This window comes from Propithecus coquereli, unplaced genomic scaffold, assembly GCF_000956105.1.
Source record: "Propithecus coquereli isolate 6110/MARCELLA unplaced genomic scaffold, Pcoq_1.0 Scaffold22, whole genome shotgun sequence".
In the NCBI taxonomy this organism is placed as follows: domain Eukaryota; kingdom Metazoa; phylum Chordata; class Mammalia; order Primates; family Indriidae; genus Propithecus; species Propithecus coquereli.
The window spans coordinates 9,744,782-9,761,553 of NW_012147189.1; the positions used below are offsets into that span (position 1 = coordinate 9,744,782).

Consider the following 16,772-nt stretch of genomic DNA (forward strand, 5'->3'; position numbering starts at 1 on the left):
ATTTATTTTTAATTGACAAATAATAATTGTGTATATTTATGGGGAACAATGTGATTCTCTGATCTATGCATACATTGTGGAAAGATTCGATCAAACTAACATATCTATCACCTCGCCAGCATTACTTTTTTGTGGTGAGAATATTAAAAATCTATTCTTTTAACAATTTTGAAATATACATCATTATTAACTGTGGTCACCATGCAGTGCAATAGATCACTGTCATTTATTCATCCCATCTGTCTGAAACTTTATACCCTTTGATCAACGTCTCCTTTTTCCTCATCCCTCCCACACCCTCACCCCAGCCTCAGGTCACCCTCTTTCCACTCTCTGTCAAACAACCTATTTCTTAAACTAAACTTTAAAAATCATTAATTTGATCTTTCAAAAAGGTCTTTCTTTTTTTGACAGGGAAAAAGAGGCAATTATTCTATTCTATTCTATTTATTATCCTATTTAAATCATGTTGAGATAAATATAAACAATAGTCAGCAGGAATGGAAAATAAACTGAGGCACATTTGACTGTAAGCTTCTCAAGGACAGAGATAATGTCTTGGGTAGGTTCCCTCTAAGAAATACCCAACAAGAGAAAATGGATTTCATTCACAGGAGAGAGAGAGAGAGAGAGAGAATGTTAACAGAAGGGGAAAATAAACATTAAATTCTAAGGGACAGTAAATGTAGGAATTTGAACACAATTGTTTTTTAAAAGGAAATGAAAATAAAACAAAACAGAAACAAAAATTCAAGAAGAGCCTAGTCTAATACGTCAGCATCCTCAGTGGCAGATGGCAGATGTGAAGATCTCTTGTGGCCCTATGAGTTCATTTCCTACAGTGTCTAACACTCTGGGACACTTGGTGAGTGATAAATATTTCAAGCCTTCAGCTGCCTCATTGGCTGGGATCTGTTTTCGACTTAGTTCCTTTCCACTTCCCTTGCTGTTCCCAGCAGCTTTCTAGGTGTCAGTTTGCATTCCTATGCTTTTCATGACTTTTCATGACTGGGTCAAAAAAATAAAGCTTCTAAGCCTAACTATAAACACTGAACTAACACATTTTTGCCAGTCATTTTCATTTTGACATTTATGTTTACTGTATTTAGTCTGACCTCTCCCATCTTACAATACAGAGTCTGCATAAGAACTTATAACAATTTTATATAATATTTGCACCTAAGGACATTATTTAATATCAATGATAGATTTTTATAGCTAAAAGCGAATTAGACTTAGCTCCCGGGGAAGATTGTGAGAGACTAGCAGGTATCTTTTCTTTCTTTTTTTTTTCTGAGAGAGGCTGTGAAACAACAGAACAGTCTGTGCTACATACATAATTAAAACAGATGTTCTCAATCTTAATTTTCATAGCTAATTTTGACAGCCAAAGAAATGTGCTTGTCTTTTGTAGAGTCACATATTTTTTCTCTGATGTGCCCTATTTTTCTCCAATGTGACTGCTCAGAAAGAAAGGGCCGGGGTGATGGTGAGTAACAAGGCAGTTCCAAGAACTCTGTCAAATTGCTGGCAGGTCACTGAATAAAAACAGCGATAAGAGATATTGACCATAACATACTATTAGAGGCTACAAAGTATAAACATTTTTATGCATCCTGAACTTTGCCGATGACAGTTTTCATTGGCTTTGTGGGGTCTTCCATGAACAAGCCACACTGACTACATTAAACATAATGAAGAAACTGCTTCCAAGTACCTTTCCTTAGTCACCTGAGCCTTTGAGAGCATGGCCCTCTTTTTTTTTTTTTAAACAGGATAACATATAGTATAGAGAAATATGCTACATGTTGATGACACAGGCCAGGTGACTTATCTGCAAGGGCAGAATCTGATATGCTTAATGTCTGTAGGTGTCTGAAAATAGAAAACACACGCAGGTGCAACGAAGGCCTCCCTTCTCACAGCACCTCTTCTTTGTGCTCCTCGCCCTTTGGCTCCTCGCTGTCGGGGGCGCTTCAGACAGAAAAATAAATGACCCTCCCTTTCTATGAGTGCTTCCAGCAGCTTGGAAACCACAAACCTTCGAAACCAGAAAGAGGGGAAGGAACTATCTTCCTGTCCTCTGTGGCAGAGTGTGTCATTTTCACGTCACAACAAAGCACTCTCTGGCGGGGGAGGGGTCTAAGTTCCCTTCATACACATCTGCCCAACACCAGGTCCATGAAAGGCCCACTAGGCCACAGTCCCAGGCCAGGTGTGCTGTCATGCCGGCCTGAACCCAGGTTGGCCCACGTCCTCTGAGGAAGGCAGGCAGGTGCTGGAGTGTCACTGCCGGCGGTGCTTCTGCTTCTGCTGCCTGAGCACCCCTGGCCCTTTGGCGACGGCAACACCTGCTCCAGCCTCATCTTGGTCTCTTCTCCTTTGTCAAGGGGCTCCAATTCTGCAGCACAAATCTCTCAGCATCCACAGTCACTCGGGTTCCTTCCCAATTTCTCACAACTCTCTGACGCGTGTTGCAAACCCAGTCCGCTCTGTATGACGGCCTCACTGCTCTCAGCAAAGCCCTGCGTGGTCCGATCCCAATCCAAGCACCACTACTGTCTCCTCTGCCTTGGGAAGTTGCCCTGTACTACCCTGGCCCAGAAGCAATGCTCTGGAACTCACCAGTTACCCACAAGGCCTTTCCCATGTGCCAAATGGGGGCCATCAAGGGCAGACTGTCTGGGTGGAGAGAGGATGGAGCAGGCCAGCCTGGGCTGTGGCTTGGGGAATCCATCCCACATTAGTTCCAGCCCTCTGAGAATGAATGCAGAAGTAGGAACCACAAAGTGCAAGGTGCAGATAAAGCTCATTGATGTTAATGAAGGACTGCACGTGAGGTGCCTCAACTGGATAAGGTGGTTGGGGGTGGGGGGAGAAGAGGCTGCCATCTCTCATCTGGGAGATGCAAATATCTTGGTTCAAGGGAAGTTCTGTGGGGTACCAGGAGATGAATCTATTCCCAAGAAAAGGAAGCAGGGAACCAGAGGCAAGCCAAATGGACTGAACACAGGGGAAGGGAGAGGAAGGAAGGGTGCTCATCTCTGCAGAGAAATGTTGAACAAAGCAGATCTGAGCAGAAATTCAGACACAGCATGCTCAGTGCACGCTAACCAGGAAGGCTGTGGGCCAGCTGGGTCCTCAGCTAACCCTGGCATACCTACAACCCTTCATACCCAGAGCTCGAGGCCACACATGCAGCCCACGAGCTGGTCTCTAAAGCACCAGCTGGCTTGGCAGTCATTGATTAGGCAACAGCGTGGATCTGAATCTCCTGGATACCTTTTCTACCAGACACTGTGCTGGGCACTTTACATACATTTTCTCTAATCCTCACAAGCTTTCAAACAATGGGCAGACCAAAATTAATTCTGCATATCTCTGATCTCAGCATAAAAGTCACTTTCTCAGGGAGGACTTCTCTGAGCCTATAATCTAAATTAACTTCCCCCATTGTACTCTACATCATTTTCTACTTTATCTGCTGTCACTCAGCATAGCTTATGACTTGATATATCATGATACTCATGATATTCATAATGATTTGTTAGTGTACATTGTGTCTATTTTGTTCTCCATCTGTGTCCTTACAGTTTCTGGGAAACAAGCTCTCAAAAAATATTCTCGCACCCTTGCATGCATGGAGGGGAATGCACTGGAACAACCAGTGCCTTGCACGTGAGCATAGAGGACCTTGTGGGCTCAAAGTTTCACTCTGTGTAAGTAATTGTGGCCACTGCACAGACTAATGTGTCTAAAAACCAAGTGACATTCATAACCACATAAAGAAGGCAGCCTTAAATAAAATTTAATATTGACTACATTTTTATTAAAATCTGGCAATCATATAATAGAGGTGAGTTATATATTTTACTTCTCTGCTAGGTTTCCAAGAAAACAACAGGCAGAAATATGTACATGTGAAAGTCCATCTATTTTGTACTCTTTTCCAGAACTTCCATATAGGAAAACTGCCAGGGAAATTTTAGTAGATTCATGAGAAAAATAAGTCTTTAAAGTAAACATGTCTAACTGATATACAGGTTTCTTAACTCAGAGACTCTGAGACTATTCATTACAATTTTCCTATGTGTGTGTGTGTGTGGTGTGCGTGTGTGTGGCTGGGGGGCCAGTTGGCATGTCGCTACTAAGCATATTTGGCTTTGGTTCTGGAAAAACCAATGGACCCCACGTCCTATCTAGAGAGCTTGACAAGCTGCTCCTGCATTCCATAAAGCTGAGGAAATATAAGCAAGAGCTTGTAAAGATGATTCCAATAAATCACTCTACTTGTCAAATTCACTCTGTCTAGTACAAACTGCAATTTTTTGCCCAAGACTGTCTCCCATGAATTGATGACTCCGCAGACCACTAGACCAGTGTATGCTTGAATTATAATTGGAAAGTGTTTGTGCACTGACCAGGTGAAAATATCGGCAGCACGACGGGGCCCACATTACACTCTGCATCCAGACTTACTATTACTAGTTCCAAAGAAGGTATTTTTATTCTCATGTTAGGAGGAGAAAACTGAACACTAGAGATGTGAAATAATGTTCTCAAAGTCACACAACATGTCGTGGGGTCTGGATTTAAACCCAGGTCTTCTAGCTGCAAATCTGGACTCTACTCACCAATTATCTTCATTGATGTATGGCGAGACCTTTTCTCAAGCCTTGTGCCACATAGCCCATTCTGCTCCTTGTTATAGCTCCTTGTGACCACACTACCCTGTCCCCTTCTTGTCATAGGTGCTTGTGACACACACTACCCTGTGGTCACGTCGTGGCTCACAGGGCCTTCTTTCAGTGGGTCAGCTATCCTATAAGCTGATCCTTCAGTCCTTTTCGGGGAGTTCATCTTAATTCTCCCTCAGCCTTGGGTAGAGGTGGGACCAAGCCTGCACTGTGGCACTTGCCAAAGCTATCCTTTGGTCAGCAGAATCTCAGCTTTCTCACCTCATTAGATTTCTCTTCACCCAGACTCATGGCTCAACTTCTCTTGGCTGCCAAGGCTTGGCTGGGAGCCTTCAGCTTAGGACTGAGTGCACCCATTCATTGCTGCATTTTGTCACTATTCTCCCCCAGCACTGCCCCCCACCCACCTCCTCGACCTCACTGTGTATGGAGAGGGAAGTGGCTGATCACAACCTGACTAGAATCTCAGTGCCAGGTGTTCTGTTTGTTCTCCTACAAAGATCTATTGTTCACCTATGTCTTTCCAAATGGTTACTCTCATACTCAAAAGGTTCCTCCAAGCTATGGAAGATGACAGTGCTATGAGGTGGGAGCAAGCTAGATGTGCTACACAGCAGCAAATCTGTAGGTGGAAGGGTGAGGATGAGAAACGAACAAAAGCTCAGGTACCTCCCATTCTGTGTTTCCTGCTCTGGTTGGCAGCATTAGAAACCCCTTCCTTGAAACCCTTTCTTGGTGCCCCAGGTTTTCTCAGCCTGGAGTGTGCATTAGAATCGGCTGGGTGCTTTTCTCAAAATTTGCATTCTTCAGCTCTACCCATGATCTAATGAATCAGAATCTCTCAGGCCTAGGTCTGGGTGCATGTAGTTTGAACAAGATTCCCTGGTGAATCTTCCACACCCTGCAGTTGAAGAATCACTGTCCTATAAGGTGAAGGCCAAGCTCCTTAGCACCATCCACCTGAAGATGTAGTGGATCATGCACCTGAAAGTGCTGCTGGCCAGGTGTGGCCACCCAGCTTCTGGAAGAGCTACCCAGCAAGGCAGCAGGGCTGGCAACTTCTAGGACATTACTACTTTGTTGAAGGAAGTACAGTTACTAGTCATAGAGCACTGTTTAGTAATCATTGCCATTTATTTTCTTAAATTATTTGGATAGGCATGTGTGTTGTTTACTAATACAATGATTTGCAATAATTAAGTTTTGCTCTCAGTTTGATTATGCATTGTTTTTTAGGATCTGGAAAGCTGGAGAGGATGGAGAAGTAGAACCAGTCTTAAACGTGCATGAGTAGTTAAATGTAGACCTACCTCGGTGATTACAAGTGTATCTGCAGTGCCAAGTGAATAAAACAAAGGCAAGCTTGCAGGTATAAAGAAACATTTCTGTAGGCTCTGTGGTTAAAATATGCCCTTCCAAAACTGATATGGCCAAAAAAAAATATTTCATGACCAAAAGGAAATTAGGTCAAGCTTAAATTGATTTATGCTGTATATAATTAGCATTTTAATAAGAAGCAAAAATTCAATGCACCATTGAATATAAAATTCAGATAATGATGTTCTCATTGACTGACGTAGTAATAAGATTGCAGAAGTACATGGCAGGAACCCCATGAGCAGCTTGGCTCTGTGGGCAGCTGGCTGTATAACCTTGGAAAAGTCATTTAATTTGCCTATGTCAGAATGTTTTTTATTTACAAAATGAGAGAGTTAAGCTAGCTGATCTCTAAAGCATCTTGTACTTTCAAAATTTTGTGACTATGAACTACACATTTAAGGTACAGGAAAGGATCATGAAAATTTTACAGTTGATACAATACTTTGGACTACTTTTACTGATTGAACTGAACGTTTTAAATAAAACCGATGTTTGGTTTTCAGTTAACTTTCTCCTTAATTTTTGTTTATAAAACTTCAATTAAAATAGTAAAATCTAATAATAATCTTTCATGAAAACTTGCAAAAATAGTATTAGTTTGGAGCAAAAGTAATTGTGATGTCAGCATTGTTGAAATTCGTCATTTGATGTTGGAATACATTCTTAAATGTGGTTATGTTATACATCATTTTAATGTGCATTTCTTGCTTTATGTTTTTTTGCTAATGACTTATTACTTGCTATTTATTTTATATTTATTTTAGACTATGGAAATGATGTTAGACAAAAAGCAAATTCAAGCGATTTTCTTATTTGAGTTCAAAATGGGTTGTAAAGCAGTGGAGACAATTCGCAACATCAATAACACATTTGGCCCAGGAACTGCCAACTAACTCACAGTGCAGTGGTGGTTCAAGGAATTTTGCAAAGGACACAAGAGCCTTGAAGATGAGGAGCATCGCGGCCAGCCCTCGGAAGTTGACAATGACCAATTGAGAGCAATCATCGAAGCTGATCCTCTTACAAGAATCCTACAAGATCCTCTACACGAGAAGTTGCCAGAAGAACTCAACGTTGACTGTTCTACAGTTGTTCAGCATTTGAAGCAAATTGGAAAGGCGAAAAAGCTCGATAAGTGGGTGCCTCATGAGCTGATTGAAAATCAAAGAAATTGTTTTGAAGTGTCGTCTTCTCTTCTTGTACACAACAATAATGAACCATTTCTCGATTGGATTGTAAAGTGCCATGAAAAGTACGTTTTATAGGACAACCTGTGACAAACAGCTCAGTGGTTAGAATGAGAAGAAGCTCTAATGCACTTCCCAAAGCCAAACTTGCACCAAAAAAAGGTCATGGTCATTGGTGGTCAGCTGCCAGTCTGATCCACTACAGTTTTCTGAATCCCAGCAAAACCATTACATCTGAGAAGTATGCTCAGCAAATTGATGAGATGCACCAAAAACTGCAATGCCTGCAGCTGGCACTGGTCAACAGAAAGGGCCTAATTCTTCTCCACAACAACGCCCAACTGCACGTGGCACAACCAACCCTTCAAAAGTTGAACAAATTGGCTACGAAATTTTGTCTCATCCACCATATTTACCTTACCTCTCGCCAACCGACTACCACTTCTTCAAGCATCTCAACGACTTTTTGTAGGGTAAACACTTCCACAATCAGCAGGATGCAGAAAATTCTTTCCAAGAGTTCATGGAATCTGAAACACAGATTTTTATGCTACAGGAATAAACAAACTTATTTCTCATTGGCAAAAATGTGTTGATTGTAATGATTGCTGTTTTGATTAATAAAGATGTGTTTGAGCCTAGTTATAATGATTTAAAATTCATGGTCCAAAACCACAATTACTTTTGCACCAACCTAATTAGATACATGAGGAAGAGGTCAGGATATAATGAGAAAAGTATTTTAATACAGCAAATGTAGCTTTCAATCCTTGGCTTATTTCTTTAAAAAACTGTAATAATACCATATATATAAAAACACCTAAATGAGGACTCTGTCTTTTGTTATAAAGCAGCTCCCACGTGGAATCCAGAAAGAAGCCTATTGTCCTGATAGATTTATTTCCATTGTCTAAAACTTGGATATATTTCAACCCTACTTAGTTGTATTTGATCAAATATTTTTCTATAAAAGAGTTTTCTCTGTCTTTCCTCTCCTTGAAAAACTTGAAACAATAGCTATCCTAACACTTTTTCTCAAAAGTGACGATTGTCATTATCAGTGGCTTCCTGGTGGTAATCTGAATACCTCTGGAATTGTACTATACCTTTAGAAAACTCTTGAACATTAATATACTGTATAATTTATCAGTGATGTAAAACCAGTAATAAGGCTACAAAGTCTTCTTATATTTGGTGTATTAACGATTCTTTGTAGCTATTTACACATTTAACTACAGTAGTCCCCCCCTTATCCATGGGGGATACAACCCAACACCCCTAGTGTATGCCTGAAACCATGGATAGTACTGAACCCTACATATACTATGTTCTTTTCTATACATTCATACTCATGATAAAGTTTAATTTATAAATTAAACACAGTAAGAGATAAAAATAATAAAATAGAACAATTACAACAAGATTCTGTAATAAATGTTACATGAATGTGGTCTCTCTGTCTCTCAAAATATCTTATTGTATTGTACCACGGGTACTTGAAACCTTGGAAAATGAAACTGTGGATAAGGTGGGGCTGGAAGTACTACTGTACCCATTTGCCATTCATTCATTCATTCATGTTAAGCATAAACATTTCTCAAATTCCAGGCATGGATTTGGCAAAATTTCCCAGGTGCATAAACCTGGAAGTAATTGTTTCAGAATCAATTTCAAGATTCATAGGAACCACTAAACTGAAAAAAGACAAAAAAGGTATCCTATCCTAAAATAATTCATAGACTTTTGGAAGATGTGAGAGGGGTTCGAAGAATCCTTCATTGAGGGATATTGATACTGAGTCTCAGACTGTACTTATGTGGAATTCAGGTCTCCTGTGGGCCAGGGTAATGACTTGGAAAATGCTATTTCTAAGCTAGGAAAATCACTTTTAGAAAACAGTGAGCCACTGGAATGAAATACATTTCAAATAATACAGGTGCCTATACATAAAGGAATAGAATGTCCTCAAATAGTGACCATATGCTATTTTTTTCAGGACCAGGGAAAAGAAAATCTATCCAATGATTCTATCCTTTTGGGGTGTTTTTTTTCTTTTTCTTTTTTCTCGTTTTTTATTTTTAACGATTGCTTTGGGTCAAGGCCAAATGAATAATTTTCCCAATGGAGTTGTTTCCATTGTGTAAAACTTGGATATATCTTGACCCTATTTAATTGTGCTTGGTCAAGTACTTTTACAGGAAAATTTTCTCTGTGTTGCACCACCCCCCCTTGAAAACTTGAAACAATAACCATCTCAATACCCTCTCCAAAGCCTGCAGAATTTCCTAACTCAAGCCCTTAGTCACCATCCTTATTTTGGAAACCATCATTCTCAACTGACTGATTGTGCCAAATAAATTTTGATTCTCAGACTTCTTAGTTTGAGCTCTCTAATGAAATTTTGTGGGAAAGAAAGATTCCATTCTAAGATTGAAAGAAAGACTATATATTTTGTAAACAAGCATTAAAAAATGATTTTAAAAATACCTTTCTTTTTTCCAATATTCTGCCTTAATTGTTTCTCCTGCATTTTGGTTATGTTTTCACAATAAATTCTAAAATAGTCAAACTGACAATTTCCATTAATTTAGGTGTTCAAATTTACTTTGACATTTTAATTTTATTATTTCTTTGTCTCTCTCTCTCTGCATATATTTAATGTATATAAATATATATTATATATTTGCATACATTAAGCTTTTGAATCAAGGTGGTGAAGCAATTATGGTTCATTATATGTAATTTCAAAACCTAATATGAAACAGTGGGAAAAGTCATAAAAAATGACTTATAGCTATGTCTATTCCACACTGAAGACTATCAGAGGAGAAAGTATGAGATGAACTGAGGTAAACTCTTTCACACTTCACGTATCATTCCCCTGTGCCCACATGCTCAGTGAGAGTTTGGTCCCAATCCAGTGTCAGATACATAAGTCATGACTCGGAGCAGATCTGGGGATACCCTGGTTTATCCTTACCATCCATCCACCCACCCATCCACCCAACCAGCCAGTCAGCTTGCCAGGCAACATTACTAAGGGTCTATTAGGCATTAGACACTGTGCTAGCACTAAGGGGACACAACACTGTGAAGCAAGTTCTTGTATGCAAGACCTGAGGAAACATAAAAGTTTCAAAACTACTCAAGAATTTCAAGCATAATTTGTGGAGTCTCTGGGGAAAGCAGATCACAATGGACCTATCTGCGTAATGGACTTAAACGTCTCCATTCTACCATTCATTCAATGTGCTCCTTCACCCAAATAATGACTTTCATCAGGAAATGTTTAGGGCATGTACAGAGAAAAGGAGACATGACTTTAATCTTCCACAGGCTTTCCTGGGACAGTATCAGATGACTACGTATACACTGAAAACTGCTTCTGCCACGCTCCCCACCTCAAAAACAACAAAAAAAGGGAAATGTTTTTTTATCACCAAAGACCATCATCACCCAGGAGAACTCCATGTTTGCTCATTACAGACACATTTTGCACAAGTACTAGTCCCCCGTACATTTCTGTTCAGAAAGGCTGGGTTTCCCTAAGAATGAGAGTGTTGTGGACATCAAAATGATTAAATATAGTAACATTAAGAAGATTTCTTTTCCTCTCTGTAGCACTTTATGGTAGTCATTTCAAATTACTGAAATTAAGGGATTCAGTCTCTTGGCTCTGCTGCCAGACTACTAGGTTCAATTCTATTCATTTTACTGTTATTTGCACGATATCGGGGATAAGTCGCTTAATTTCTTTATACTTCAGTTTCTTCATCTGTAAAAAGGGAATAATAATAGTACCCAAATCTCATAAAGTTGTTGTAAGAAAAATAAATTAGATAGTTCATAAAAAGTTATTATACAGTCTGACTTAAATGCTAGACCTTATTATTATTTTTATCTTGGAGAGGCATGCTTGTGGAGTGAGAGATTTGGAGTTTGATTTGTTATATTTGGGTATGCTGTAAATTGCCATGAATAAATATTACTAATCCCATCCCACTAGTGAAATGACTCAAACAAATGGAGACCAAGTGACTAATTTGAATATCTCTACTAAATTAAGATGGAAGTAAAATCCAATAAATCATTTCCAAAGCTTTCTTACTTGGGCTTATCTCAAGAAGATACTCATTACAAGTCTCAGCACTTATAACAAGGACATATCTATGGACTCTTCTACTGAGTTCAAAATGCTTCATATGAACCCTGATGTTCATCAGATTACCAATCAATTTACCAAGCACTTACAAGATGTATGGGATTGTTACGTGGCTTTCAACTGTTTCCCCAACTTTGTGGTGATAGAAAAACAACAATCAAAAGAAAACAAGGGCTTCATTGTCACTTCCAAAACCAGAAGAAAGGGTTGATGTTATAAAGAAGTGTTGATTTTTCCCACTGCATTCCTATAGCCAGGGTTTTGTCCTTTAGACCACACACTATCCCATTGCATTTATATTTAGCAAAAAAATTTAAAGACCCATACCTATTTATCTCATCTGTTTTCCTTTATCTCCTATTGGTTATATAGCAGATTCATATAGTTCTTAGAATCAAAGCAAACATGAACTTTATTACAAAGCAAGGCTAGAATTTATTCATAAAATAGCATGATGATAAATCCCACTTAGCTTTTGAAACTATAGGTTGCAGCACAGGGTATGAAGATAGCATAAACTTTGTAAGAGTTAATTTTTTTATTAAAAAGAATGATCATGTTTTGAATTCTTAGAAGGAATAACCTTTATTAATACCACCAGCACAAGGAAATTTTAATTACCTTCTAAATCTTAGTGTTAAGAGATTTTAAAGCAAAATTTTCTTTTCAAACCTATTGTGTTCATTGTATAGTAGGATATATGTCATTTACTTCTATAATTGTGAAAAGTCATCTTTTTCCCTTCTAATTGCCCTGAAAAAGAATAGAGTTCTATAAATATAAAATAGCCAGTTCAATTCTAACAGAAATGGTTGTAAGTTCATAGGTAATTTAAATTTTCCTTATCTCTTTTTAAAAGGTAAGCTTTTGGAGAATCTCTTTTTTGTTAAATACTTTTAACAAATACAGTATATCTAAAAAATCTGCAATACCACCTTCAGTTTTAAAAGCTACAGAATCTACCCCTATCCGTTAAGCATGTTTACTTTTATGGCTCACTTCCAAGGTAAGGACTTGGACACCCGCGTGAGGGCAATAGCTAAAATACTGCAAAAGTCAGATGTTTTATTTTGATAATCATTCCACAAATACATGCTTCATCAATCTAGACGAAACAGAGAATTCTCAGCCCACAAAACCCGCAAAGGAGGCAATATGTCTTCTGTGAAACATTCTACAAAGAATATAGCTTCCCATAAGGATATTCATCAATATTTGGAAAATATTATTTATTTATTAAGAAACCCACCTCAACAGTAGTACACAAGAAACAACTCACCTTCTGATTGATTTCTAGCTAACTGGGCAGGCAAAAAGATTCCAGATTTAGGTCGTTCAGATACTTGCTAAGTGTAACAAGGATCTGTCTTAACCCTTTTGTACCTTAATTCCCTGCTTTGTGAAATGAGATTGGAGATGACATCTAAGTTCCCTTCCAAATATATAATTGTGTGTATCTTGCTCTGTGATAATGATATTTAGGGGCACCATGGAGTTTGCAAAGCATTGTCACATCGACAGTCTCATTTGAGCTTCATAACTGATTTTCAGAGTTAGATGGGGCAATTATTTCTACTTATTTTCCCCAACAAGTACGTTGCTTTTGCTATCTAGCAGGATTCACTAGAGACAACAGGATTTAAAAAAAAAAAAAAAAAAATCCAGAAAGATTTAGTTTTCAGGAGTCAGAATAAGCATTCCACAAAAAAAATTTCTTCCTATTCTGTGGTTCCTCATCATATAAATCCTTCAAAGCCTTACTTAAAAGAAAAAAAAAAAATTTAAATAAAGAATGTCATGCTATGTGCTTCTGATAATGCAGTCCCCAACTGAGACAAATCATATGTTGAGTTTAGCTTGAAAGTAACATTTAATTTGCCACTCAAAAAATAGGTTTTGAGGGAGAAGGAGAATCCTGGAGCTATTTGAAATTTCCAAGAGCACTGGGGCTTAAGTAAAATTGAGTTTTTATTTTTGAAGCTCATCTTTGCAAAATATTTTTATATAAATTGGAAATTAACAAAAAATAGATTACAAAGAGGAGAAAAAATGAGACCTTCATTACCAAAGAGAAATATACTAAATCCTGAGTGGAATTCCGAGTATCTCTGATGTCTTGTAGCTCCTTCACTTCAGGGAGACTCAAAAACAATTCCTCAAAAATGTGTCTAACACTTTAAAGTTAATAAAATACAACAACAGATGTTATTTTTTTCATTTCTGCAACAATTCTCTGAGGTAGGTAAGGTCTGGAAAGTCTGCCCTAATTAGGTTCCCAATTATTGTTCATCTCAGAGGTCAAGGCATTTCCTGAGAAGTGAAATCCACAAGTTATCCAAAAGACTCATTTTAGCCGTTATATCTAACCTCTTCCTGACTGATTTCCTCATCAAGACCATCGTGAGAGGCAAGAAACAGAAATATTACACCATTTGAGATTTTCTCCCTCTCCTTCTCTGTCCCCTCTTTCCTTCTCCCTCCCTGCCCATTACCCACACCCCTTCTGGAAGTGCAAAGAACCAGAAAAACAGCCAAAGGATGGGGCAACCAAAACGAAGAAGGAGAAACAAGATGCCTCAATAATCTAATCAGGTAACTACCAGTGGGCTGTACAATGCCATACATTATTAAGTCTATATTTGAAACAGAGCATATTATAAAAACTTGATAATGTTTTATCAGTCTGACTTGCCAGTCATAATGATAGTTTTCATGGCCACTTTCATCCATAATTAAGCCTCTCAAACAATGCAAAGTACAATAAACTATGCTTTTGTCTTGATGTAGACATAGGTATGCTATTCTTTTGATTGACGTTTAATAATTCACACATAGACTAAGAAAAAATTCTTAAGCATGATACTTGACTGACCAGAATAAGCTCCCTCCCTGTCCAGGCAAAAAAATCAGTTTAATGTATAATCTAGCACCAAGGTAGTCTATTTATTACATCTTATATTATGGTCTTTTGGGATATGTGCCTTTTCACTATTAAAAGTCCCAAAGGCTCTCATAGTGCTAAGTCATTTTCTTTAAAGCTTTCCTTTTCCGATTTGAAATATTGCCTTCAAATATATGTTTGGAAGTTGAAATAATTGTAATTTCCCCTCTGAAAATGAGGACAATCACATGCTTTCCATCAGCTCATTAACCCTTTGACCTTTGCAAAACCATGAACTACTGAATATATATCTAATGAAAGGTAATTTCCATGTTTTAGTTAGAATCTAGCAATTTTGTCGTGGGTATAATTTTGAATAGAATTGAAATAATCCCTAAGCATGACAGTAAGTCAATTAAGAAGAGAGGAAGCATTCATAATGCCAACTGTTAGTAGACACAATTTTGAAAACCTCAAATTATAATATCTTGCGAATTCACAGCTATAGCTCTCAAAATCAAATTAACCTTTTCTACCTCAAAGGATTTTAAGGGACTTCAATGAGTGCCCAAAGTTATGTGATACCAGATATCACCTTAAACTTTGATTTGATGTTATTCCTTTAATCAATATAAAGGCAAAACAACATTCATCTCTTTCACATCAACCTTTGAGCAAGCTTTAATCAAACCTCTCATTCACACTCTGTTCAAAGATTTCTCTAGCCGCACAATTTGTATGAGAGTGTCTCCAGCAGCAACTGAGAAAGTAGGCTGTGATAAACAAGCTCTTACACATTTTAAAACAAACAGATCAATCAGAAGTTTATAAATATGATGGCTTTTCACTTAAATAGAAAGCCAAATATGAAAGAGCCAGAGGCTTTCACTACTTTTCTACTTCAAACTTTCTAAGGCCACTTTTTATTTCAATGGAGAAATAAAGTTATCAGGCTACAATGATTCAGAATAAAATTCAAACATAATCATATGAATCTTATGTATGTACCAGCTTTAACTGAGATCATAGAATAGCAAAAAGAAAAAAATTAAGACACCAGTACTACTTAATCCTTAAACAACAACAACAAACTAAACAGATGTAAAGCTACTACAATGTTTCCCTTTCTTAGGCATGATTTTTTCACTAAAAAACTACCATAAAAGGAACAACCAATCTATTACACTAAGTATGTCACAAGTGGATTATACTATAAATTTAAAATTATTTGCATTAGAATCTCAAATGCTACCCTCAATACCCTGTGAGAAAGCGTTTTCTGAGGTGCAATCAGATACTAAAACTGCCACATGAATTCAAGGCTGCCACATCCAATGAGTAAACCCAAATATGGTACTTACCTTATTATAAATAAATGGCAAATTGCAGGCAGTTTTCAGCTTGCAGCTATCTAGCATAGTTGATTAGAAATGAACAAAACATCTTTTACTCCAGTGAGAGAACTACATATCCAGACTTGCCTTTCTTCACTGAACACCAGCAAGAGAGACTGTTCACCTCCAAGTGCTAGCAACAGCCTGGCACAGAGCACTTGCTGCTCTCAACTGCAGCGACTTAGAATGAAAGTAAGAGGAACCCGTGATGTTCAAATACCGTTGCTTTGGATTCGCAGGATATGACTCAACTCTCAAGCCAGTCAGGGTACAGTTTCCCTTCACAAAACTGTGCGTGCAGATTACATAACAAACATCATATCTGGGGTCCTAAAATGCTTACATTAAATATTGAAAATTTCACATTTTTGACAGTCAACCTCTTCCCCATGGCATAAGCCACAATTGCAAATGAGAATAATAACACTGCACAAAGAAAACTATTCTGCTTGCTCTCTGCAGGGAATTAATTTAATGTTATTAAAGGTGTGTGAACTTGCCAACATCTCCCTGACAGGCATATAAAAAAGAGGCACATGAAAGTGACTAACATTCCCAACAGTACAAAAACAATGTGTAGAATAAAACTGTATTTTAACATGCAAGAAGTGGCATTCTGTACAACACAATAGAATCTCCTTCACTAGGTAGAGAATGGAAATCTGTGTGGTTTGCTGTTGCTGTTTCCCACAGAAATTCTGTCCTACGCTGTCATTACCTCATGATGCTAGTTGTGCCTACCTCTCCAATTCAGAGTCCTCCTTTCTCTGTTCTGTGAACATTTCTAAAGGAACATGACTAATGACACAACTCCTCCAATAAATGTGGCAATTTTCTGTGCTTTCTACACCACCCATTACCCTTTAACTCTGGGCTGTATTAAACTTGATCAACATTGAATTACTAATATATTTGGACACCTCGGTCAATAAATATTATAGACTTAGATCCTTGGAGAAAAGTCCACTACATAAATTCAATTGCCATCACATCATCAAGGAGAAAAAGCTGGAAAAACCTATGTTAAGAGCAAATAGGCTGAAATTATCTAAAACAGGACTAAGTAGAAAT

At 38.0% G+C, this 16,772-nt stretch overlaps 1 protein-coding gene across 4 annotated transcripts in view; it reads right to left on the reverse strand.

Annotated features, from left to right (window-relative positions):
* Positions 1-16,772, reverse strand: part of MCTP1 (multiple C2 domains, transmembrane 1) — a 593,076-nt gene that overhangs the window by 326,229 nt on the left and 250,075 nt on the right. For 2 of the 4 annotated variants that reach the window (XM_012644779.1, XM_012644778.1), the window contains exons 1-2: positions 15,669-16,065; positions 15,215-15,217 (exon numbers count right to left, since the gene is read on the reverse strand). The exons of the other annotated variants lie outside the window; for them this stretch is intronic. In XM_012644779.1, coding sequence (XP_012500233.1) covers positions 15,215-15,217; positions 15,669-15,725 — 60 coding nt within the window. In that variant the 5' untranslated portion in view covers positions 15,726-16,065. Of the gene's footprint in view, positions 1-15,214; positions 15,218-15,668; positions 16,066-16,772 lie in introns of those variants that run through there. 4 annotated transcript variants of the gene reach the window in all.